Source organism: Pelophylax lessonae (assembly GCF_965119305.1).
Source record: "Pelophylax lessonae genome assembly, chromosome: 8".
Lineage (NCBI taxonomy): Eukaryota > Metazoa > Chordata > Amphibia > Anura > Ranidae > Pelophylax > Pelophylax lessonae.
Genome location: NC_138775.1, coordinates 121,614,327 through 121,638,764, shown reverse-complemented (window position 1 = coordinate 121,638,764; position 24,438 = coordinate 121,614,327). Strand labels below are relative to the sequence as shown.

At 49.1% G+C, this 24,438-nt stretch overlaps 1 protein-coding gene across 1 annotated transcript in view; it reads right to left on the bottom strand.

Moving 5' to 3' along the window:
• The window catches only part of NOL8 (nucleolar protein 8), a 559,501-nt gene that overhangs the window by 191,571 nt on the left and 343,492 nt on the right, over positions 1–24,438 (bottom strand). Inside the window, exon 12 of the mRNA XM_082265109.1 lies at positions 7,477–7,769. Within this exon, the coding sequence (XP_082121235.1) occupies positions 7,477–7,769 (293 nt within the window). The remainder of the gene's footprint in view (positions 1–7,476; positions 7,770–24,438) is intronic.

Sequence of the window (24,438 nt, the reverse complement as noted above, 5' to 3'; positions counted from 1 at the left end):
AGTCAAAAATCCAATTTTCTCTGTCGCTCATTGACAGACGCAGACTTCTTGATTAATATCAGTAGGGACGTCCCAAAGCAGTGCCACAAATGAGGGGTGGGATAACAGAAATAAAAATCCAATCCAGAAGGCCCAACCGGAGCCAACCAGAAGCATTAAGGACTCATCGAACAAAAGAATGAGACCCAACTGAAAAAAACAAAAAACCCCCGAGGTAGACCAACGGCCCCCTCAAACAGCGGCCTGCAAAACCTTGTGGCCAAAAGAGGCATCCGCCGATGCCAGCACATCAACTTTATAAAACTTTGTAAAGGTATGAACCGACGACCAGGTAGCCGCCTTGCAAACCTGAAGCACCGACGCCTGATGGCGGAAGGCCCAGGAAGTACTAAGAGCCAGAGTGGAGTGCGCCTCAACAGGGAACGGAGGAACCCGACCCTTAATAGAATAAGCCTGCACCACCGTCTGTCTGATCCATCTGGAGATAGTCGCGGCAGATGCAGGCAACCCCTTTCTAGGGCCATCCGTGATCACAAAAAGTGAATCAGCCTTACGAAAAGAGTCAGTAGTAGCCAAGTACACCCTGATCGCCCGAACCACATCCAAGGAGTGTAACGCAAATTCCCGAGGATGACTGGGCTTAGGACACAGGGAAGGCAATACAATATCCGCATTCAAATGAAACTCTGAAACCACCTTAGGAAGGAAGGATGGATTCAGACGAAGAACCACCTTATCCCTATGAACCACCAGATATGGGGAACGACAGGACAATGCGGCCAGTTCCGACACCCTGCGTGCAGAAGTGATGGCCACCAAAAAGGCCACCTTCTGGGATAAGGTAAGTAAGGGAATCTCCCTAATATTTTCAAAGGGAGGTTTCTGGAGAACCGACAACACCAAATTAAGATCCCAGGGCGGCAAGGGCGCGCGCACCGGAGGAACCAGGTGCCGCACCCCCTGGATGAAATTCTGCACCAAAGAATGAGTAGCCAGTGGCCTCTGGAAGAAGATTGCCAATGCTGAGACCTGACCCTTGATAGTGCTCAAGGCCAGCTTCTGCTCAACCCCCCGTTGCAGAAAGGCCAATATCCGAGCCACCGAGTAAGAACGTGGAGGAAACCCAAGGGATTCACACCACGCGATATAAGACTTCCATGTGCGATGATAGACCTTTCTGGAAGCTTTCCTCGCTTTAATCAGAGTAGGGATAACTGAAGCAGACAAGCCCCTGTCCTTCAGCACCTGGCTCTCAACAGCCAAGCCGTCAAAGCCAGTGATCGTAAAGCAGGATGGACGATCGGTCCCTGAGACAGCGGCTCTTCCCTGAGAGGAAGTCGCCAAGGGGCGTCTGCGACCAGCCTGACCAAGACGGCATATTAGGCCCGATGAGGTCAATCCGGAGTCACAAGGATGACTGGAATTCCCTCCGCCTCTATCCTGCGAAGAAGTTTCGGTGACAACTTGAGAGGAGGAAGGGCATACAGCAGCTGGTACTGCCGCCACAGAGTATTCAGTGCGTCTGCGGCGTCCGCCAGAGGATCGCGGGCGACAACCCTCTGCACCTTTCTGTTGAGCCGAGATGCCAACAGATTCACGTCCGGGGTGCCCCAATGAAGGCACAACTGGTGAAACACCTCTGTCTGAAGAGGCCACTTGATCCAAGGTCTGACGGCCGAGAAAGTCCGCCTGCCAATTTTCCACACCCAGTGAATGTGAACTGCAGACAGAGCCGGAACAAATTGTTCCACCCAAGACATGCCGGCCACTTCCACGGCCGCTAGAACACTCTTGGTGTCCCCTTGATGGTTGACATAGGCCACGGCCGTGGCATTGTCCGACTGAATCCGAACCGAGCAGCACTGAAGATGCTCGGTCCGGTGAACCAGGCAAAACCTGATCGCTTTCAGTTCCAACGCATTTATCGATAACCTGGATACTTTCGGAAAAAAGGGCTTCCACTGACTGAGCATCGGAGACCAAGGCCCCCAAACCAGAAACTACCTGGTCCGCTCACTCAGCCGGATCCGATTGTCCAGGACATCGGTATTCCAGTTCCATTTGAGAAGAATCTCCTTTTGGAGAGTCCGCGTATGACACTGAGCCTGCGGAGACTCCGCACAGAAGAGGAGGTCGTCCAGGTAGCCCAGGACCGATATGCCCCGTTGCCGCAACAACGCCAGGACTGGGGCCCAAACTTTTGTGAAGACCCGGAAAGCAGAGGCGAGACCAAAGGGTAACGCCACAAACTGATAATGGTCCGTTCCCACCGCAAAGCGCAGATACCGCTGGTGTCCTGCATAAATGGGAACTTGAAGATAGGCACCCTCTATGGGCGCCCTTTGCATCCAGTGCTGCACTGCCCCCAACAGAGCCATTAGGCGATTCGGGGACAGTCGCATATTGGAAGGGAAGAAGTGATCGCAACTCGATCTTGTGTTCCGACCGTATGACCTCGTGAACCCATTTGTCTTGAATACTGTAGAGCCACGGGTCCGGGAACCGGCGAAGACATCCCCCCACCCTTGATCTGGGTGTGTGCGCACCTTCAGGCTGAAGCGGTCTTATCCTCAGGTCTGGAAGGACCGGATCTTTGCTTACCAGACCAGGGTCTCTTGAAACCCCCCGGGGGGGGCTTTGGAGGACTTGGCCTTATCGCCCGCCCCGGAGGAGCGAAAAAATTTCTTGTGAGCTGAAAAGGAAGGTCCCTGTCTGCGACGAGGTTCCTTGCCTTTATTAGCCTGTGGTAGAAAGGTGCTCTTGCCCCCAGTGAGATCCTTAATAATCTCATCCAAGGTAGCACCAAATAGGCGATCCCCCTGAAAGGGGAGATCAGTCAATGCTTTTTTGGAAGCCTGATCCGCCGACCAGCACTTTAACCATAGCATGCGCCGGAGGACCACCGCCAGTGCGGTGTCACAAACAAACTGTAGCCCCTGCACCATTTGCTCCAGCAACTCCGGCACGGCAGGAGGGAGACTTCTCCCCTCCAGGTCATGGCGTAATAGCTTGGCCCATTCCGTCAATGTCTGTGAAACCAGAGCAATGGTAAACACTGGCCTTAGGGCCGATACTGCCAGGGAGAATATGGAACGGGACACAGATTCCGCCCTACGGTCAACTGGATCCGGAAAGGACGGGGAATCCTCCACCGGGATAACTGTGGCTTTATTTTGTCTGGAAACCGGTGGATCCACCACAGGTGGCAGCGTCCATTTTTTAAGGAGGGACTCTTCAAACGGGTAGCGCCTAGCAATCCGTTTAGGCATCCCAGGGGGTCGTTTTGGATGAGCCCACTCGTCTTTAATAATATCATCAAAGCATTTGGGAAAGGGAAACACCTTTTCCACCTTAGAGGGCTTGCGAGTGCCAAAGGCAACTTCCGTCTTTACTGCCTCCACTGGTGCAACCTCCAGTTTTAGGGTCTCTCGGACTGACCTAATCAGTGCGTCCACCAGTGCTTTGTCCTGCGCTATGGCAGAGGCAGGAAGATCATCCTCACTGTCAGAGGGACGCGGGACATCAACCCTAAAGGAGGAACCCACGGCAGCAGCGACCGGCTCAGGATCAGAGTCTGAGGTATCGAACGAGACAGGGGTGGGTGGGGGTCGTTTTTTAGCCCCCCGTCCTTGACAGGCCACCTCCACCCGGGACACAAATTACTCCAGGACCACTGAAAGCGAATCAATGGTGAGTGGAGAATCAGAGGGCCCTGTGGCCACCTCGAGGGGATCAGATGGGGACTTATGTGCAGCAGGGTCCATGGCAATGCCAGGGAAACCTGTCAGCAAAAAATGACAAAATTTAAAAAAAAATATTTTTTTTTTTGAAAAGAAACCCCCAGCACTACAGCGCCCCTCAGTGGTCAGGTGCTCGAGACCCCCGAAGAGAGAGAGAGAGACCCCCAAAAGGCTCACCACTTGATGCACCAGAGTTCAAACCAGGACTGCTCTCAGCGCTGTCTATCTGACAGGAAGTCTTTTGAGGAGTGATTTTCCCGGGTCTAGGGAGGGGCCACGCCCTTGGTGATTACTCTAGCTGCTCAGCTCTCAAGCAGGACGAGCTGGGTGTACCAAGATGGCCGCCACCATGCCGAGGACATGCAGGCTACAACAAAATGGCGGCCCACGGGAAAATGGCGGCCTTGTGCGGTCCGCAGTGTCAACAGGGGACCCCTGAGAGCCTACCCTACGGATCGATCATAGATGGGCCTGAAAGCACAGGTATTAACCCCCCCGTGATCGTTTTTAGGGTAACACCGGCGGCGCCCCCCCACCGCCTCCATATGTGGCCTGTACCCACTAGTGAGGGGGGCAGATAGGTGGGGGTGCGTAATAGGACAGAGGGGAACCCGGAATCATGAGGGTCCGACCATCCTGGGGAGGGGCCCGCGTCCACCCCAAAACCCGTCAGGGGGAGAGGGGGAACATTCTACTCACCATACCGGAACAGGCGGGCACCGACTCCTGACAGAACCCCTCTCCACCGAGGTGGGGGGCTGTCGGCCAATACGGACGCCGCGACTCAGATTCAGACTGGTCGTAGGCGACCTGGCGAGACATTTAACTCGCGGGGCCAGTCCCCGCTCAGTGGGACTATGTCACGGCCGACCCAGCGCGGAGCTAGGGCCTGCACGCGCTCGTAGGCCGGCTGGGGTGACCACCGGATCTCAACATCCAGCCCGTCGCCCAGATCCAGCATAATTGCTTGAAGATCTCACAGGAACAAACTGGAGAAAAAAAAAGCTAACTAAAAAAGATTTATCTAAAAAGCTTGCCAGACAAGAGATCCCAGCAAGGAACTTAGGTCCTTACTCCTGACTAGGCAGAAAAAAAACTGACATCCTGTAGCAGGGAGAGAGAGGATATACCCCCTGGGACTGCCCATAAGGTGTGGCCAGAACTTTTTTCCTGCCTAGTGTCCTACTCCTGTAGGAGGCTGTATATCCCTACTGATATTAATCAAGAAGTCTGCGTCTGTCAATGAGCGACAGAGAAAGACTTATTTATCTATTTATCAATTCCTTGGAACTTTTTATTAATTTTCATGTGTTTAATTGATTTTTATTTTCACTTATACTGTAAAGATACGTTTTCAACATTGTTCACATACATTAAGTTAATTGTTTTTCTGCGGCAAGCGCTGTATATAGCCTAGGCTATTTTTCTATCATTTCAGGTGACTACCTCTTGAAGTGTGACTCTACAATTTTTATAGTCGTGAAAATAAAGAAAACTCTTTGAATGAGGTGTGTGTCCAAAATTTTGGTCTGTACTGTATGTATATATATATATATATATACACACACACACATACTGGTGTGTGTGTGTGTATATATATATATATATATATATATACACAGTGGGTACGGAAAGTATTCAGACCCCCTTAAATTTTTCACTCTTTGTTATATTGCAGCCATTTGCTAAAATCATTTAAGTTCATTCTTCTTCCTCATGAATGTACACATAGCACCCCATACTGACAGAAAAACACAGAATTGTTCACATTGTTGCAGATTTATTAAAAAAGAAAAACTGAAATATCACATGGTCCTAAGTATTCAGACCCTTTGCTCAGTATTTAGTAGAAGCCCCCTTTTGATCTAATACAGCCAGGAGTCTTTTTGGGAAAGATGCAACAAGTCTTTCACACCTGGATTTGGGGATCCTCTGCCATTCCTCCTTGCAGATCCTCTCCAGTTCTGTCAGGTTGGATGGTAAACGTTGGTGGACAGCCATTTTTAGGTCTCTCTAGAGATGCTCAATTGGGTTTAAGTCAGGGCTCTGGCTGGGCCATTCAAGAACAGTCACGGAGTTGTTGTGAAGCCACTCCATTATTTTAGCTGTGTGCTTAGGGTCATTGTCTTGTTGGAAGGTAAACCTTCGGCCCAGTCTGAGGTCCAGAGCACTCTGGAGAAGGTTTTTGTCCAGGATATCCCTGTACTTGGCCGCATTCATCTTTCCCTCGATTGCAACCAGTCGTCCTGTCCCTGCAGCTGAAAAACACCCCCACAGTATGATGCTGCCACCACCATGCTTCACTGTTGGGACTGTATTGGACAGGTGATGAGCAGTGCCTGGCTTTCTCCACACATACCGCTTAGAATTAAGGCCAAAAAGTTCTATTTTGGTCTCATCAGACCAGAGAATCTTATTTCTCACCATCTTGGAGTCCTTCAGGTGTTTTTTAGCAAACTCCATGCGGGCTTTCATGTGTCTTACACTGAGGAGAGGCTTCCGTCGGGCCACTCTGCCATAAAGCCCGACTGGTGGAGGGCTGCAGTGATGGTTGACTTTCTACAACTTTCTCCCATCTCCTGACTGCATCTCTGGAGCTCAGCCACAGTGATCTTTGGGTTCTTCTTTACCTCTCTCACCAAGGCTCTTCTCCCCCGATAGCTCAGTTTGGCCGGACGACCAGCTCTAGGAAGGGTTCTGGTCGTCCCAAACGTCTTCCATTTGAGGATTATGGAGGCCACTGTGCTCTTAGGAACCTTAAGTGCAGCAGAAATCTTTTTGTAACCTTGGCCAGATCTGTGCCTTGCCACAATTCTGTCTCTGAGCTCTTCAGGCAGTTCCTTTGACCTCATGATTCTCATTTGCTCTGACATGCATTGTGAACTGGAAGGTCTTATATAGACAGGTGTGTGGCTTTCCTAATCAAGTCCAATCAGTATAATCAAACACAGCTGGACTCAAATGAAGGTGTAGAACCATCTCAAGGATGATCAGATGAAATGGAAAGCACCTGAGTTAAATATATGAGTGTCACAGCAAAGGGTCTGAATACTTAGGACCATGTGATATTTCAGTTTTTCTTTTTTAATAAATCTGCAACAATGTCAACAATTCTGTGCTTTTCTGTCAGTATGGGGTGCTATGTGTACATTCATGAGGAAGAAGAATGAACTTAAATGATTTTAGCAAATGGCTGCAATATAACAAAGAGTGAAACATTTAAGGGGGTCTGAATACTTTCCGTACCCACTGTATATACACACACACACACAATATATACATATATATATTTAAATATTAATGTTGAACCCACTGGTGCTGATATATAGGAAGAAAGAAGTCTTCTTCCTCTAATTGCACCAGCTTCTCCCCCTGATTCTCCACCTCTGAGCTGGAGAATCTGGAATGGAGATATTTCAAAGTAACGGCTGTGAGATCTTCAGATCTCACTTTTCTAAACTGGCCGTTTGTGACAGAAAGGTCATGTACTGTGATGAGAAGCGAAGAACATGTTCTCTGCTCTTCATCTCAGCTACCTAAACCGGTACACACCAGAGATCAGTCGTGATCCTGAGGATCACAGCTCTTCTCTGTTTATTAAAGTACACCATAGTGAGTAAATTACTAGCTACAAATCACTGTTAGCAATTTGTAGCAGAAATAAATAACTACTAAAAAATCACCCATGGCCTTACAATGTAAGAAATTTTCAGAATTATATTTACAGTGTTCTTACCACTGTTCGATGTACTTTCTTCAGTGGTATTCCCAAAAAATGAAAATGTGAATTCTACAGTTTCCTCCGTGTTCTGGTTTTGTAAGCTAAAAGGCTCACTTGACCTGGGCTTCTGGGCTTCCTTCTTCTCTGGTTCTACCTCTTGGTCCCATGTTGTCTCTGGCCCCTTTGTATTTTGAGTCTTTGAGGCTCCAAACACTTCTCTGAAATCCATGCTTATCTCATGAAAGGTTTCTTTGGAGACATCTGGTAGCTTTTCTGCTTCTAGTTTCTTTTTCATTCTCTCAGATTTGCTAGGAACAAAAAGATTAACCTTAATCACAGATGACACTTTACTAAATGTAATTAAAGAAAGAACATACCGCAGCAACTAATTTATACACTTGCTTTGCAAATGAACAGTTTAACTGAACAAGTATAAAATATGACATTCATTGCCATGTAATATACAGAACAGTGTATAGCAAGAGTATGGAGGTTTTCAGCATGCTATGCGCAGTGTAAAATGTTTAGTAAGTGTAAAATATGGTGAACTACAATGAAATATCACATTACTTCTAGCAAATTGCGGGCATAAAAAAAAACAAAACAAAAAAAAAAAAGAGATTTTTGACTTACCGTAAAATCTATTTCTCTGATGTTCATTGAGGGACACAGCTCCTCATCTTCTTGACCATTGGGTTATACTGCCCCCTACAGGAGTAGGATACTAGGCAGGAAAAAGCCTGACTACACCTATGGGGCAGTCCCAGGGGGTATACTCCCAATCTCAGCTAGAGGCACTCAGTTTTGTTACAAGCAGTGTAACAAACTCCACAGAGGGGTGGGTGCTATGTTCGTCAATGATCATCAGCTAAATGGATTTTACGGTAAGTCAAAAATCCCATTTTCACTTTCGTTCATTGACTGACACAGCTCCTTATCTTCTTGACCATTGGGACGTCCCAAAGTAGTGTCAAACATGAGGGGTGGGAACAGTAAGAAAAAAATTCCCAAGGCTAAACCGTAGCCAACAATGTGTCAAAGCTCAACCATAAACTACTGGAGCTTACCTGAAAAAAACAATACATTCTCAAAAAGGACCAGGTACTCTCAACAGCAGCCTGCAAAACTTTGCCGCCAAAAGACCAACAGATCCACCTTATAAAACTTTGTGTGCACAGACGACCAGATGACAACCTTGCAAACCTGCATCACTGGCCCAGGAGGCACTAAGCGCCCAAGTAGAGTGCGCCCTAACAGGGAAAGGAGGAACCTAACCCTTCATTGAATAGGCCAGAATCACTGTCTGGCTGATCCATGTGGTCTAGAGGCTAAGGATTCTTGTCCCATTTCAACTGTAAACAGGTTTAAGTAAAACCCCTGAAGACGTTCTAAAGTTGGAACTGGGACAATCACCTCTTGAATTAACAAGTCTTGCACTGCCCCAAAGAGACCCCCCGTAAGAGATCTGGGGACAAGTGCAGGTTGGAAGGGATGAACCTTTCCGGAGGATCAGACCAAAACTCGATCTTGCAGCCAGACCGAATGACTTTCTGTACCTACTGTACCAGGGAAGTCCAAGTATCCGGAACCCAGTGAAGATGTCCCAATACCCCAGATACAGGTTCCTTAATGCAGGTGCCTTAATGCAGAGGAAGCCTTGTCCGCAGGTCTAGAAAAGGAGCCCGCTCGTGGCTTGCCAAACTAGGTTCTAAAGGGCTTAGATCCCTTGTCTTGAGACCCTGAGGGACGAAAAGGCCTCTCAAGAGCCTAGAAGAATGGCCCCCATCTAGGACGGGGCTCCTTGCCCTTGGGAGCCTGCGGAAGAAGAGTACTCTTCCTCCTGTAAGGCCCTTAATGAGGATATCCAAGGAAGCTCCAAACAGGCGATCCCCCACAAAAGGCCTTCTTAGACTTCTGGTCCGCAGACCAGCATTTCAGCCAGATAATACGCCGAAGGACCACTTCTGAGACAGTCAGTCTAGAAATTAAAGGAGTCACATCCAAAGAGGCATCACAGACAAACTGTAGCCCTGGATCAACTCATCCGCCAGCTGTGCAAAGGCAGGGGAAAGCTGTTCCACCTCCAGGCCCCGGCATAAAAGTTTAGCCCACTCAGTTTGCGACACTAGGGCAATAGTAAATACCGGCCTAAGTACCGAACTAGCCACCCGGACTCCCCAACCAGAATTGAGGTGGCTTTATTTAAAGTGGAGTTCCACCCTAATTTTATACTTACCTCCATCTTCTCGCTTCGGGTCACCTGAAAAAGAAATGGATAATCACATTTTTTTTTTACTTACCTCGTAGCGAAGAAAATATACTTACCTTACTTCCTTCTTCCTCCTTCCTCGGCCCGTCGTCACTTCCTGGCTCTGCAATGATTCCTGGGAGCTGAACGTCATCGCTCCCAGGAATCATTGCGCCTGCACCGGCCCCGACGTCAGTTCCGGGGCGCGCGCGTCATCCCCTTGTAAACAGCTTCTGGGCATGTGGAGGGTTGACGCGCGCGCACCGGAAGTGACGGCGGGGCCGGCGCAGGGCATCGTGGGACCGAAGAAGGAGGAAGAGGACGCCGAAGGGGATCTCGCTGGCTTCAAGCTGCCCACATCTGAGATGGCAGCGCTGGACAAGACGTTTTCAAGGTAAGTATTTGTCCTAACAGGTAAGTGCAACCCGGGACAGATCAGAGGCTAGCCATTGTGGAATGCACTAGCCCTGACTGTCCCGGGGGTATTTAAAAAAAAAAAAAAAAATCCAAGGGTGGAACTCCGCTTTAACCTGGCAACTGGTGAGTCCACTACAGGTGGGACTGTCCAATTTTTAAGCAGGGAACCCTCATAAGGATACCTCATCGCAAAACGCTTAGGGACCACAAAAGTGCGTCTTGGACAACCCCACTGTTTTGTAACTTTATCAAAGGAAGCAGGAAAGAGGACACTGAGAAAGGGGGGGGGGGGGACACACTACATGGAAAGGAGGGGGAACCGGGGGGGGGGTCCGACCGTCCAAGGGAAGGGTCCACATCCATCCCAAAACCCTCCAAGGGTAGAGGGGGACAGCTACTTACCATACCAGAAACAGGATGGGCACAGCTCCTGACATTCCCCCGCTCCATCGGAATGGGGGGGGGGCTGTCGGCCAGGAGGAACGCTGCGACTCAGGCTGAGGCCAGGTCTTATGCGCCCTCGCGAGACGTTTAACTCGCAGGCCAGCCCCCGTCCAGTAGGGCTATGTCGTGGCTGACCTAGCGCAGAGCTGGCCAGACTGGGGGGACTGTAGATTGTAGATTCTCACAGGAACAAAATAAAGATAGAAAAAAGTTCAATTTAAATGGAAAAAAATTGCCAGGACCAGAGATCCCAGCAAGGAACTAGGTCCTTACTCCTGACTAGGCAAAAAAAAACTGAGTGCCTATAGCTGAGAGTGGGAGTATACCCCCTGGGACTGCCCCATAGGCATAGTCAAGCTTTTTGCTGCCTTGTGTCCTACTTCTGTAGGGGGCCGTATAACCCAATGGTCAAGAAGATAAGGAGCTGTGTCTGTCAATGAACGAAAGAGAAATAGGATTTTTGGTTTACCTGTAAAAATCCTGTATTTGGAGCACATCATAGGACATGGAGGAGTAAATATCCATTACTACTTATGCTGCCATCTTCAGGTGAATGGATACGGACCAAGCTCAGCTAAGTCTCCGTTTTGTAGCTACCAATAAAGAACAGACAAGAGGAGGGGATATCGGTGTTCTGTGATATACGCCAAAAAACTGGATTTTTGTCTTACCGTAAAACCCTTTTCTTTGAGGTTCACTGACTGACAAAGCTCCAAGTCTTTCTAGACCCTTGGGCTTATGCAGCTCTCTCTTCAGGAGTAGGACTAGGCGGAAACAATTTTGGCTACACCCCTGAGACAGTCCCAGGGGGTATACCATCACTTCCTGCTACAGGACTTCCATTTGTAACAAGCAGTGTCAGCAGAATACATAACTCAACCCAACAGAGGGGAAGGTGCTGTGTCAGTCAGTGAACCTCAGAGAAAAGGATTTTATGGTAAGAAAAAAATCCAGTTCTCTTTTGCTCTCTTTAATAGAACAGGCCTGCACTACCGTCTGCCTGACTCATCTGGAAATTGTCACAGCAGATGGGGCCTGCCCCTTATGAGGTCCATCCGTAGGAACAAAGAATCTGATTTCCGAAACGACTGTAAATCAGACGAGACTGACCCAAAGGAGCCACCAGGGCATCTGCGGTGTCGTCAGAGGATCCCGAGACCTTCACACGAAACCTGCACCTTCCTGTTGAGACGAGAGGCGAACAGGTCCACATCGGGGGTCCCCCACCGGAGACACAGCTGATAAAAAAAAACCTCCGGGTGAAGAGGCCATTCTCCCTGAGCCAACATCTGCCGACTGAGATAGTCCGCTTGCCAATTCTCTACCCCCAGAATGTGCACTGCAGAGAGGGCCGGAACATATTGTTCTGCCCACCAAATAATGCCAACAACTTCCCGGGCCGCCATGGCACTCCTTGTGCCCCCTTGATGATTGAAATATGCCACAGCCGTGGCACTGTCCAATTGCATCCTCACTGGGCATCCCTGCAGACGATCCGTCCACTGAAACAGACAAAGTCTGAAAGCCTGAATCTCCAGTATGTTGATCGGTAGACTGGACTCCTCCCGAGTCCAAACACTGAGTCGAGTATCCTCCCAAGACATCTCCCCACCCAGACAAACCGGCATCCATGGAATGGGGAAGAAAAGACTTTCCCAGAATCGCCACAGAGCTGAGCCACCAAATCAGAGATCCTCTCATACCCCGACTCAACAGGATTAGATCGTCCAGTGACAGCGGATCCTTGTCCCATTTGGCAAGAATCTCTCTTTGCAGAGGTCTGGTATGGAACTGAGCAAACGTAACCGCCTCAAAAGGTGAACACCATCAGACCCAGCACTTGCATGCAAGTCCTGAGCGATGACTGATGGTTGAAAAACAGGAGCCGAATCACATCCTGCAACTTCAGTAGTTTCGCTAAGAGCACTCAGTCATCATTCCTGACGTCTCTTGGGGAGGCAAGGAGGCAATCGGCTGCATGCGCACTGTAACTTATTGCGGTCAGCTGGGTGGAGGCGGCTATCTGAAGCCAGTGTAGTGGCATTGGCACTAGTGCGGTAATCAACAGCATGGACGTCAGTCTATCTATGGGTGTACAGAGCGATGAGCTTGAATACCAAGAATTCCCTCTGACACTCAGCAACTAATCCGCGATACAGATACACTGTTGCTTTAGCGTGAAGCCTAGATCCTCCTATATTCCCACAACTGCCTAGAAACCATGTATTCTATATGACATTCCCATAAGGCTTGAATATGAACTAATGGACTCTTACGTTGCACATCCTATCTACTTAATTGGGAATTCAACAATTCCATGCCTAGTGAATGTTGTTTGAATGATTCGGGGTAATGCATGAGCAGCTGATGGTCTCTTTCCCCCTTAATTAGACAACGTTGTCTGTTTTCAATTGTCTGGGCTGCATATGCAACCTGTGGTAGTGTTGAATTTTTTATATTGTTATAATAAAGCTACGTTCTTCATTCTCTGTGTGTCCAAGTTCAACTTCTTTTCTGGGGATTCTGTACTTTACAGATCCCAATTTTCTTTTTTGAACTATTGTTTGGTTGGTGACTGCTTAGCCTTTGGCTGCGATAGAGAGAATAGTAAAAGATTACTGACCTTTCCCGCTATTTTTGGGTGTCTCATCAGTGGTGATCCGGGGTATTTTCTCCTGTTTTTTTGTCTATGCTGAAATCCTAAATTAAACTACATTAAAACAAAACCTCATTTGGACTTTAAAGGCAGTATATGAAATAATAGACATGTGGTGGAATAGAATATACAAAATTTGATTTACATCCAATATAGTGATCTAAAAGGTCACAATCTCAACAAAGTATATTTAAAGCACGATAAGCTGTCAATGTACATTGAACATTGACAGCTTATCATATTTTTTCAATATACTTTGTTGAGATTGTGATCTTTTGGATCATTTTTTATTGGATGTAAAGTTTTGTTATTGTATTCCATCACACATTTATTATTTCATACACTTCCATACCGGGCAATTTCTGGCACCCTTGCTCCTACATTTAAAAATCATAAATGTTTTGCTAGAAATTTACTGGGAACCCCCAAATATTATATTATATATATATATATATATATATATATATATATATATATATATATATTTTTAGCAGAGACCCTAGGGAATAAAATGGCTGTCATTGCAACTTTTTATGTAACACGGTATTTGCGCAGAAATTTTTCAAACGTGTTTTTTTTGGAAAGAAAAACGGTTTTGTGAATTAAAATAAAAAAAACAAAAACACTAAAGTAAGCCCAATTTTTTTTTGAATATTGTGAAAGATGATGTTACGCCGAGTAGATACCCAACATGTCATGCTTTAAAATTGCGCACACACGTGGAATGACGCCAAACTTCGGTACTTAAATATCTCTATAACTTCTCAAATATTTTACAGGTTACCAATTTAGAGTTACAGTGGAGGTCTTGGGCTAGAATTGTTGCTCTCGCTCCAAAGTTCGCGGCGATACCTCACATGTATGGATTGAACGTCGTTTACACATGTGGCCGAGACGTACGCATGTGTTCGCTTCTGCGTGCGAGCACGCGGGGACAGGGGCACTTTAATTATTTATTTATTTAGTTTTTTTTACACTTTCCCTTTCATTTTTTTTTGGATCACTTTTATTCCTATTACAAGGAATGTAAACATACCTTGTAATAGGAATAGGGAATGACAGGTCCTCTTTATGGGGAGGATCTGGGGTCAATAAGACTTCAGATCTCTCATACAGGCTAGAAAGCCTGAAATAAAAAAAAAAAAACTAACTCAGCTGAATGCCGAGATCAGTGCAGTATTGAAACTGCCAGGCCGGGCGTGACGTCATCACATCGCGCCCATGCTTCTGAGAGTCATAGAGACTTCCAGGGACCATGTGGTCCTTGCAGTCTCTATGGTACACTTCCGCCGGTGGCCGGTTCCTTCTCCGGCTCGCCAATCGCACAGGCGAGCCGGTAGAAGCACCGGAGGGCGGCGGAGGAGGGTTGTCCCCTTCCTTGTCCTGTAAGAACGATCAAGTGGCTATTCAGCCGCTATGATTGTTCTTATGGTAAAGGGAATTCCAGCGGAAATAAAATGATATCCCCACTCAAAGCCCATGACCTCATATGATGTCCAACTAAGGGGAAGTGATTAAAGAGGAACTGCAGTCTGCTCAAATAATTTGTAATAAAAACATCTGCCATTCTGAAGCTTCCCTCCAACCACTTTGCATATTGTTTTTTTATTTACGGTGATTCTGCCAAATATGCTGCAGAAATCCCCCTCCACTAGGTCTGGCTGCACCCATTTTAACTGTGGGCAGCTGAAGCTGCTGACTGTTAACTTCCTGGATTTACACAAACACCAAAAAAAAAAAAAAATATATATATATATATTTATATATATATATATATATATATATATATATATATATATATACACATATATATACATACACACACACATATATACACATATATATATATATATATACACACACACACACACACACACACACTGGAGGGCGAGTATCCTTGCGACTGGTGAGGATCCTTGCGACTGGTGAGGATCCTTGCGACTGGTGAGGATCCTTGCGACTGGTGAGGATCCTTGCGACTGGTTAGTATATTAGCGACTGGTGAGGACCCCAGGTTTAGTACCAGGGGAGACAGAGGTAGTGTAGGTAAGGAAGAGCAGGTCGTTAATATATCCCCATAGAGTAGTGGGTAATAATGTCCGACAGGATTGCGGATGCCACTCAGTGCACTTCTTGCGGCATGTATGAGTTTCTTGATGAACAAATCGAGGACGAATACTGCTGTGCAAGATGTGAGCGACTTGTTGCTCTGGAAGCCCACATCGTGGATCTAGAGAACACAGTGACAAGACTGCGTGGCATCTACAACCTGGAAAGGAGCTTGGACATTACCCATCAGGCGCTGGCAGGGGCCAGCATAGAGGAGGGAGGAATGGAGGAGACGCAAGCAGCAGAGGCACGCAGCTGGGTGACTGTTAGGAATGTTAGGGGGAGGAGCGTCAGGGAGGCCAGTCCTGAGTTGTTACACCCTAACATGTTTGCCGAGTTGCAGGTTGAGGGGGATATCAACTCAGGGGTGGCAGAGCTGGAGCATGCACCCTCCCCCAGCTGCCAGGGGAGGGACGGCTCCAGGAAGAAGGGGGGCCGTAACTCAGGAAAGGTTACAAAGGTTGTGGTAGTTGGGGACTCAATTATCAAGAGGACAGAGAGGGCAATCTGTAAAAAAGATCTCGTGAACCGAACAGTTTGTTGTTTACCGGGCGCCCGAGTTCGGCACATCGCAGATCTGGCAGACAGATTGATGTGGGGGGCTGGGGATGACCCAGCGGTCATGGTGCATGTGGGCACTAATGACAAAGTTAAAGGTAGGTGGAGGATCCTTAAGAACGATTTCAGGGACTTTGGTAATAGATTGAGGAAAAGGACCTCCAAGGTGTTTTTCTCTGAAATACTGCCTGTACCTCGAGCCACACAGGAGAGGCAGAAGGAGATTAGGGAAGTTAACAAGTGGCTGAGGAATTGGTGTAGGAAGGAGGGGTTTGGGTTCCTGGAGAACTGGGCTGACTTCTCAGTTGGCTACCGGCTCTTTAGTAAGGATGGGCTGCACCTTAATGGGGGCGGTACAGCTCTTTTGGGGAGAAAGATGGCCACCAAGTTGGAGGAGCTTTTTAACTAGGAGACGGGGGGGAGGGCTCAGAAGTAGAATCAGTCAGCAGGGAGCAGAGGACTGAAGGCAGCTGTAGTGTTAGCAGCGACAGTAGGTCGACAACGCCAATTGGCAGGTCTGTGCAGGAAAACCGCAGACCAAACAGAAATAAACATAACCGCCAATGACGTTTAACTTCCGTAAAACTAAGAAGGGGATATGCTAATGCCAGGAGCCTAGCTAATAAAATGGAAGAATTGGAAATGTTAGTACATGAGGAGGACATAGACCTTGTGGAAATAACAAACTTGGTTCGACCCCTAACATGACTGGCTGGCCAATATCCAAGGGTATTCGGTGTACCGGAAGGACAGGGTAGGAAAAACGGAATTTTTGTAAAATCTTACCTGTAAAATTCCTTTCTCTGAGTCCTCCGACAGTCGCCGCCTCTTCATATTCGTCACATATGGGGTATTAGACTTTGCTCCGAAGGAGTAGCTAGGCAACAGAATATGTTAACAATAAAGCTTTAACATATCCCACCCTCAAGGGGTGGTCCCCTCAGTCAATACCCTCCTACTTCCTGCAACCATATCTCAGTTTTAGTGGAATAGCAGTAGAGTATACATTCAAACCCCAAAAGAGGGGCGGGGGCGGCGACTGTCGGAGGACTCAGAGAAAGGAATTTTACAGGTAAGATTTTACAAAAATTCCGTTTTCTCTTACGTCCTCCGACAGTCGCTGCCTCTTCATATTCGTCACATATGGGGACGTCCCAAAGCAGTGCAAACATGAGGGGTGGGAAACGCATCCGCGCCGAAAGGCAACGCAGTCTCCACATCAAAGAAAGGAACCTTACCAAAGGAAGGAAACCAGCTGGGCAACAGCAAAAATAAGTGCTCAACAGGAGCAACAACCCAGGAAAAGACAAAAAACCAGGGGATACAAAACTTATCCCAACAGCCAGGAGTCCCCAACAAGGGACCCTAGGGAACAGCCGCACTAAGAACCTTGCGGCCAAAGGAAGCATCCGCCGATGCCTGAACATCTACTTTGTAGAATTTTGTGAAAGTGTGTACGGTCGACCAAGTCGCCGCCTTACACACCTGGGCTACAGAAGCCCCATGACGACAGGCCCAAGACGTACTCAGAGATCTAGTAGAGTGCGCCTTCACAGGCACAGGGGGAACCTTCCCCTGCAAGGCATAGGCCTGCTCAACGGTCTGCCTGATCCATTTGGCAATGGTAGAGGCGGAAGCCGCCATGCCCTTCCGAGGACCCTCTGGAAGAACAAACAAGGAGTCCGTCTTTCGAAAAGACTCAGTCGATTTAAGGTAAACCCCAATCGCCCGAACAACATCCAGAGAATGCAATCTCACCTCCTTTGGATGTTTAGGCTTCGTGCACAACGAAGGCAAAACAATATCCTCGTTAAGATGGAATTCCGAAACTCGTTTCGGCAGAAAAGAAGGATTAGGTCGCAAGACCACCTTATCCAAATGAACAACCAGGTACGGAGACTTGCAGGACAAAGCCGCCAGTTCCGACACTCTGCGAGCCGAAGTGATCGCCACCAAAAAGGCGACCTTTTTGGACAACATAGACAACGAGATCTCCCTGATCTGTTCAAAAGGAGCACGTTGTAACACAGATAGGACTAGATTCAAGTCCCAAGGGGGCAAAGGATCCCTCCTAGGAGGAACCAGATGCCGCACACCCTGAATAAAAGTGCCAACCAAGGAGTTGGAAGCCACGGGACGTTGAAACAGAACGGCCAGCGCAGACACCTGACCCTTTATCGTAGCCAGCGCCAAACGCTGATCGACACCCGTCTGAAGGAAAGACAGCACACGGGAAACCGAGTACGTGCGGGGTGAAAACCCCCTGGACTCACACCAGGCAAAATAGGCCAAGTACGGTAATAAACCTTTCCCGAGGAAGACTTCCTCGCGTTGATCAAGGTATGAACAACCTCTGGAGAGAGACCCTTCTCCTTCAGTACCTCGGTCTCAACAGCCAGGCCGTCAAAGCCAGCGACTGTAAAGCAGGATGGTAAATCGGTCCTTGAGACAGTAGATCGTCCCGAAGAGGCAGACGCCAGGGGGCGTCGACCGCCAGATTCACGAGGTCTGCGTACCAGGACCGGCGAGGCCAGTCCGGTGCCACAAGAATCACCGTGCTGCGTTCCGAGTGTAACCTGCGAAGGAACCGGGACAGCAACTGGATCGGTGGAAACGCGTACATCAGCCTGTACTGATGCCACGGGGCCACTAACGCGTCCGACGCGTCTGCCCGAGGGTCGCGCGTCCTTGCCACGAACCTCTTCACCTTGTAGTTGAGGCGAGACGCGAACAGGTCCACATCTGGAAGACCCCACTTCGCGCACAACATCTGGAAGACAGCCGGATGGAGAGACCATTCCCCCTGATCCAGGGTCTGGCGACTCAGATAGTCCGCCTGCCAGTTCTCCACTCCCGGAATGTGAACCGCCGTTATCGCCGGGACATGAGTCTCGGCCCAAGACAGAATGTCGGCCACTTCTCGAGCCGCTCGGGCACTCCTGGTGCCCCCTTGGTGGTTGATGTAGGCCACCGCCGTGGCATTGTCCGTCTGCACCCGAACCGGGCAGCCCTGCAGCCGGTCCGTCCAGCGATGAAGACAGAGCCTTATCGCACGCAATTCCAGAATGTTGATCGGGAGGGAAGACTCCCCCTCCGACCAGGTCCCCTGGGCGGACAGAACGCCCAGAACACCACCCCAGCCCGACAGGCTGGCATCCGTGGTGATTATCGTCCACGAGATCGGACGAAACGACTTGCCCCCGGACACCAACGGGGACTGGAGCCACCACAGAAGGTTTTCCCTGGTGCGATGACTCAACGAGATCTGAAGATCCAGAGATTGAGGTCGCCCGTCCCACTTGGACAAGATCTCCGCCTGGAGACCCCGCGTGTGAAACTGCGCGAAAGGAATCGCCTCGAAAGCCGAGACCATCAATCCCAGACATCTCATACACGTCCGCAGAGACGAGTTCGGAACGTCCCTGAGGGACCTGACTTCCTCCTGAAGAGTCCTGAGTTTGTCTTCCGGCAGGAAGACCTTCGCCTGCACCGAGTCCAGTATCATTCCCAGATAGGGAAGACGAACCGACGGACTCAGTGTCGACTTTGGAACATTTATCGTCCAACCGAACTCCTGCAGAGTTTGCATCGTGACAGACAGGTCCTTCTCCAGACCCTGACTGGTCGCAGACCGAATCAGAATGTCGTCCAGATACCCCAGGACAGAAATGCCCTGGGCCCTCAATAATGCCAGAACCGGTGCAAGCACCTTGGTGAAGACCCGCGGAGCCGAGGCGAGCCCAAAGGGCAACGCCACGAACTGGTAGTGATCCTCCGCAATGGCAAATCGAAGGTATCTCTGATGACCCTCGAATATGGGGATGTGAAGATACGCATCCTTCAAATCGATGGAGGCCATGAATTCCCCCGGAACCAGGGCAGCCACCACCGAGCGCAGGGATTCCATGCGGAACTTGCGAACCCGCACAGAGCGGTTCAGAGCTTTCAAGTCCAGAATTGGACGAACCTTGCCCTCCTTTCTGGGCACGGTGAACAGATTGGAATAAAACCCCCGAAATCTGTCCCGATGAGGCACCGGAACCACCACTCCCTGAGCCCTCAGGTCCCGCACCGCCAGGTGCAGATCCCGCAGGCGCTCTGGAGACAGTTGTAGATTTGAGGGAAAAAATCTGCTCTCTGGCCGAGAGAGAAACTCGATCTTGTAACCAGATCGAACGATTTCCAGAACCCATCTGTCCCGCACACGGGCCAACCAGGGCTGAAGAAAACCGAGCAAGCGTCCCCCCACCCCAAAACTGGGTGAGGGCGCCCCTTCAGGCCGAACTGTTATGGGCCGCAGGTCCGGATTGGCCGGACTTCTGTTTCCCAGACCAGGGTTTCTTCTGAGAGCCCTGGCCTTTGAACGGTTTGCCCTTGTAGTGCGGCCGAAAGGCACGAAAGGACCCCTGAGGGGGCCGAAAATTCGCATGCTTCTTCCCAGAAGCCCCCTTAGCCTTGGGGAAATGGGGCAAGAGAGTGCTCTTACCCCCGGTGATCCCCTTAATCAACACAGCCAGGGACTCCCCAAAAAGGCGAGACCCATCATAAGGCAGATTGGCTAAGGTTTTACGTGAAGATTGGTCCACCGACCAACATTTCAACCAAACCAGGCGGCGAGACAACACCGCCACGCTATGCACACGTGCAGCCAACGGAATCAGGTCCAGGTCCGCATCACACAGATACATGACACCCTGGTGGATCTGATCCACCATGTCCAGGGTCGCCGCCGAGGCCGAATCGGCCACTAGGACGCGCCTAAGCATCTGCGTCCAACTTGCGATCGCCTGGGCCGCCATGAGAGAAGCAAATAGAGCCTTAAGCATAGAACCCGTAACAGAATAAGTATGACGGGCAAGAGACTCCAGTCTCCTATCCGTGGCATCACGGAAAACAGGGGATCCCTCTGCAGGAATCGCAGTGGCTTTGTTCAAAACCGCAATTGCATGATCCACTGGTGGAGGCACACACCACCGTTCATCAGTGGCAGGGGAGAAAGGATAACGCAACTTGAATTTACTTGGTACCGCAAAAGGTTTGCGCAGATCGCGCCATTGATCCTTTACAGCGCGCTGAAAATCACCATTGCAGGGAAAAACCTGCGGCGTCCTGCGTTTTCTCTGCGTCCCATTAGCCGCCAAGGCAGCGGGGGGACACACTTCGTCCTGCAAACGTAGCGTCTGCTTAATGGAAGCAATCAACTCATCCATGATTGCAAGCTCTTCAGGCGAGCCAGGGGGAGAATTATCAACCCCCTCAACCTCAGCCTCTACCTCAGACCCCACTAGATCAAGAGAGGAGCGGGACCCCGATAGGGGGGTCCCTGCCAGAACAGCCCCATCACCTTCACCCTCAGAATCGGAGGACAGAGTAACTCTGGGCCGTTTAGTAGACTGAGCAGCCACCAGCATTTGCACCTGGGCAGCAAGGCCAGCCACAATAGTGGCTAAATCCCCCCCTGGGGGGGAAACAGCGGTCCCCTGGCTTTCCACCAATACTGTGGGAAACTTGCCCTCCTGAGAATCCATTGCCCCTGTACGCCAGACAACCAAGGGTTAACTGCCCCCTTTCAGCAAGCGCAGCCCACCGCACACACTCAGGCACAATGAGACCCCCACAGGGAATATACAGACTGAATACAGGCAATGGACAACAGGAATAGAAGGATAAAACCTGAGGAGACCCCCGCTGCTGCTGCTGCCTCGACCGGTGTTCCAGGAAAAAGGAAGTGATGCTGCCAGGGCGCTCTATGTAAGCCTATGGAGGCTACAAGAAAATGGCCGCCGTGCATGTAAACCATGCGGCCGGAGCGGGCGCCGGTAAAATGGCGTCGTTTGGCGCCGAAACCGCCGCTCCACAGTGCATAAAAACACACACAAATTCATCCCATCATATGGATACATGTTAGATCGCCGCAGCGATCGCTGTATATGCCCCAACATGCCATTAAAAACATGCCCCACAGCACACAGCTTCCCACACTGCCCAGCCTGACACACACAGTGTCATACAGCTCCCCCCCCCCTTGCAGCCCACAGCATGCAGCCGAGAGATAGGGAGACAAGCAGTGTGATTTAAAGGCAGGTTACACAGTCCCAGACTGAGACCCCCCCCAGACAGACAGGTCCCCACATAGACACACTTACCTCATATGGCGTGGGGAACCCGCACAGGCGAACAAGCCGCTGCACATGAGGCAGGGAGAGTCGCAATTCAAGACGCACACAATGGCGGTTAAGAAACCGCACAGCGTCCGGTGAGGTAGCCACCTCACCAAACATCCCTGCACCGAACAGGGATGGGTCGTTCACCGTGCCAGGAGCGTTACCTGGCTGAACGCTCGATGGCAGACTGGGAAGCCACTGACCCACGACCTGCGATCAGGGGGATCAGCCCGAGACCCAGTCCGCATGATCCTCTTCGTCCGAAGAACTAACTAATGCTGACAAAAACAACAGCTAAGTAAAGGTAGAGAAAAAACTCAAATAAAATATTAAAAAGAAGAAAGAGTCTGGGACAAAAAGTCCCAGCACAGAGAGAGCCAGCCACGCCTGACAAGCTAGACATTAAAACTGGGATATGGTTGCAGGAAGTAGGAGGGTATTGACTGAGGGGACCACCCCTTGAGGGTGGGATATGTTAAAGCTTTATTGTTAACATATTCTGTTGCCTAGCTACTCCTTCGGAGCAAAGTCTAATACCCCATATGTGACGAATATGAAGAGGCGGCGACTGTCGGAGGACGTAAGAGAAAAGAGGGGAGGGGTATGTCTCTATGTCAAGAACAATATAAAGGTGCTAGAAAGGAGTGACATTACGGATGGGATGAGCGTGGATTTAGAATCTGTGTGGGTAGAACTCCTTAGGGAAGGAGAAAAGGGGAAAGTAATTGTGGGGGTTTGCTATAGGCCACCTAACCAAGGGGAGGAGGTAGAGCAGGAATTTTTAGCACTAATGGGTAAAGTGGCAAAACTGGGATCAGTCATCGTATTGGGCGACTTCAATTATCCCGACATTGACTGGGAAGAGGGGACTGCACACTCACATAAGGCCCGTCTATTCACGGAAACCTTACAGGACAACTACATGTCACAATTGGTGGATTCCCCTACCAGAGAAAACGCAATCCTGGATCTATTGATCACTAATGACCCAGACATAATCTCAGAGGTAGGAGTCCAGGACAACCTGGGCTCTAGCGATCACAGGATGATCACATTTAGTATAAATAATATAAAAAGGCAAGTGGGGAACATAAGAACCCTAAACTTCAGACGGGCAAACTTTCCAAAATTGTACTCATTGATGGAAAGGTTAAACTGGGATCAAACCCTGGGATCACTGACCACAGAGGAAAAATGAGAATGCTTTAGGAACATATTAAGCAAAAGCATCTTGCAGTGCATTCCTATGGGGAATAAATTTAGAAGAGACAAAGCCAAACCTGGCTGGCTAAACCGTAGCGTTAAAAAACTTATTAGGGGAAAAAAATTGGCCTCCAAGAAATATAAATCAGAGGGCACAGTATTGGCCTTCCAGCAATACAAGGAGGCAAATAAGAAGTGTAAACACGAAATCAAGATGGCTAAAATCAACTTTGAGAGACAAATAGCGGAGGATAGTAAAAAAAAACCCAAAGAAATTCTTTAAATATATCAACAGCAAAAAAACTAGGGCAGAGCATATTGCACACATAATTAATGATGGGAGGATGGTTACAGAGGACACTGAAAAAGCAACCGTGCTGAATGCTTTTTTCTCGTCAGTCTTTGCGCAGGAAAAGGAGGGGTACACTGACCATGACTGTTTGGTTAGTAGTAATACACAGGACTTGCCTCTATGGCTAACAGAGGGTGAAATCAGGGAAAGACTGGATAAACTTAACACAAACAAATCACCAGGCCCGGATGGCGTTCCATCGAGAGTGCTCAAGGAACTCAGTATGGTTATATCTAGACCACTGTTCCTGATCTTTGCTGACAGTATTAGGACAGGAGATGTACCAGGGGATTGGAGGAAGGCTAACGTGATTCCGATATTCAAAAAGGGCCAGAGGCATATCCCGGGAAATTATAGGCCTGTCAGCTTGACATCAATAATTTGTAAACTTTTGGAGGGGATGATAAGGGACTATATCGTAGAATATGCTAAAGACAACAACATCATCAGTAGTAACCAGCACGGGTTTACAAATGGGCATTCTTGTCAAACCAATCTCTTAGCATTCTACAAGGAGGTGAGCTGTGAGCTAGATAGGGGCAGACCAGTGGATGTGGTGTACTTGGATTTCGCTAAGGCGTTTGATACAGTTCCCCACAAGCGCTTAATTTATAAAATAAGGTCTGCAGGTATCGACAGCAGGGTTTGCTCTTGGATACGGAACTGGCTAAAAGGCCGTGTCCAAAGGGTGGTAATAAACAGCGCATACTCAGACTGGTCTGAGGTGGTAAGCGGGGTCCCCCAAGGCTCAGTCTTGGGACCGACCTTGTTCAATTTATTCATAAACAGCATTGAGGACGGGATCAGTAGTTCGTTATCAGTTTTT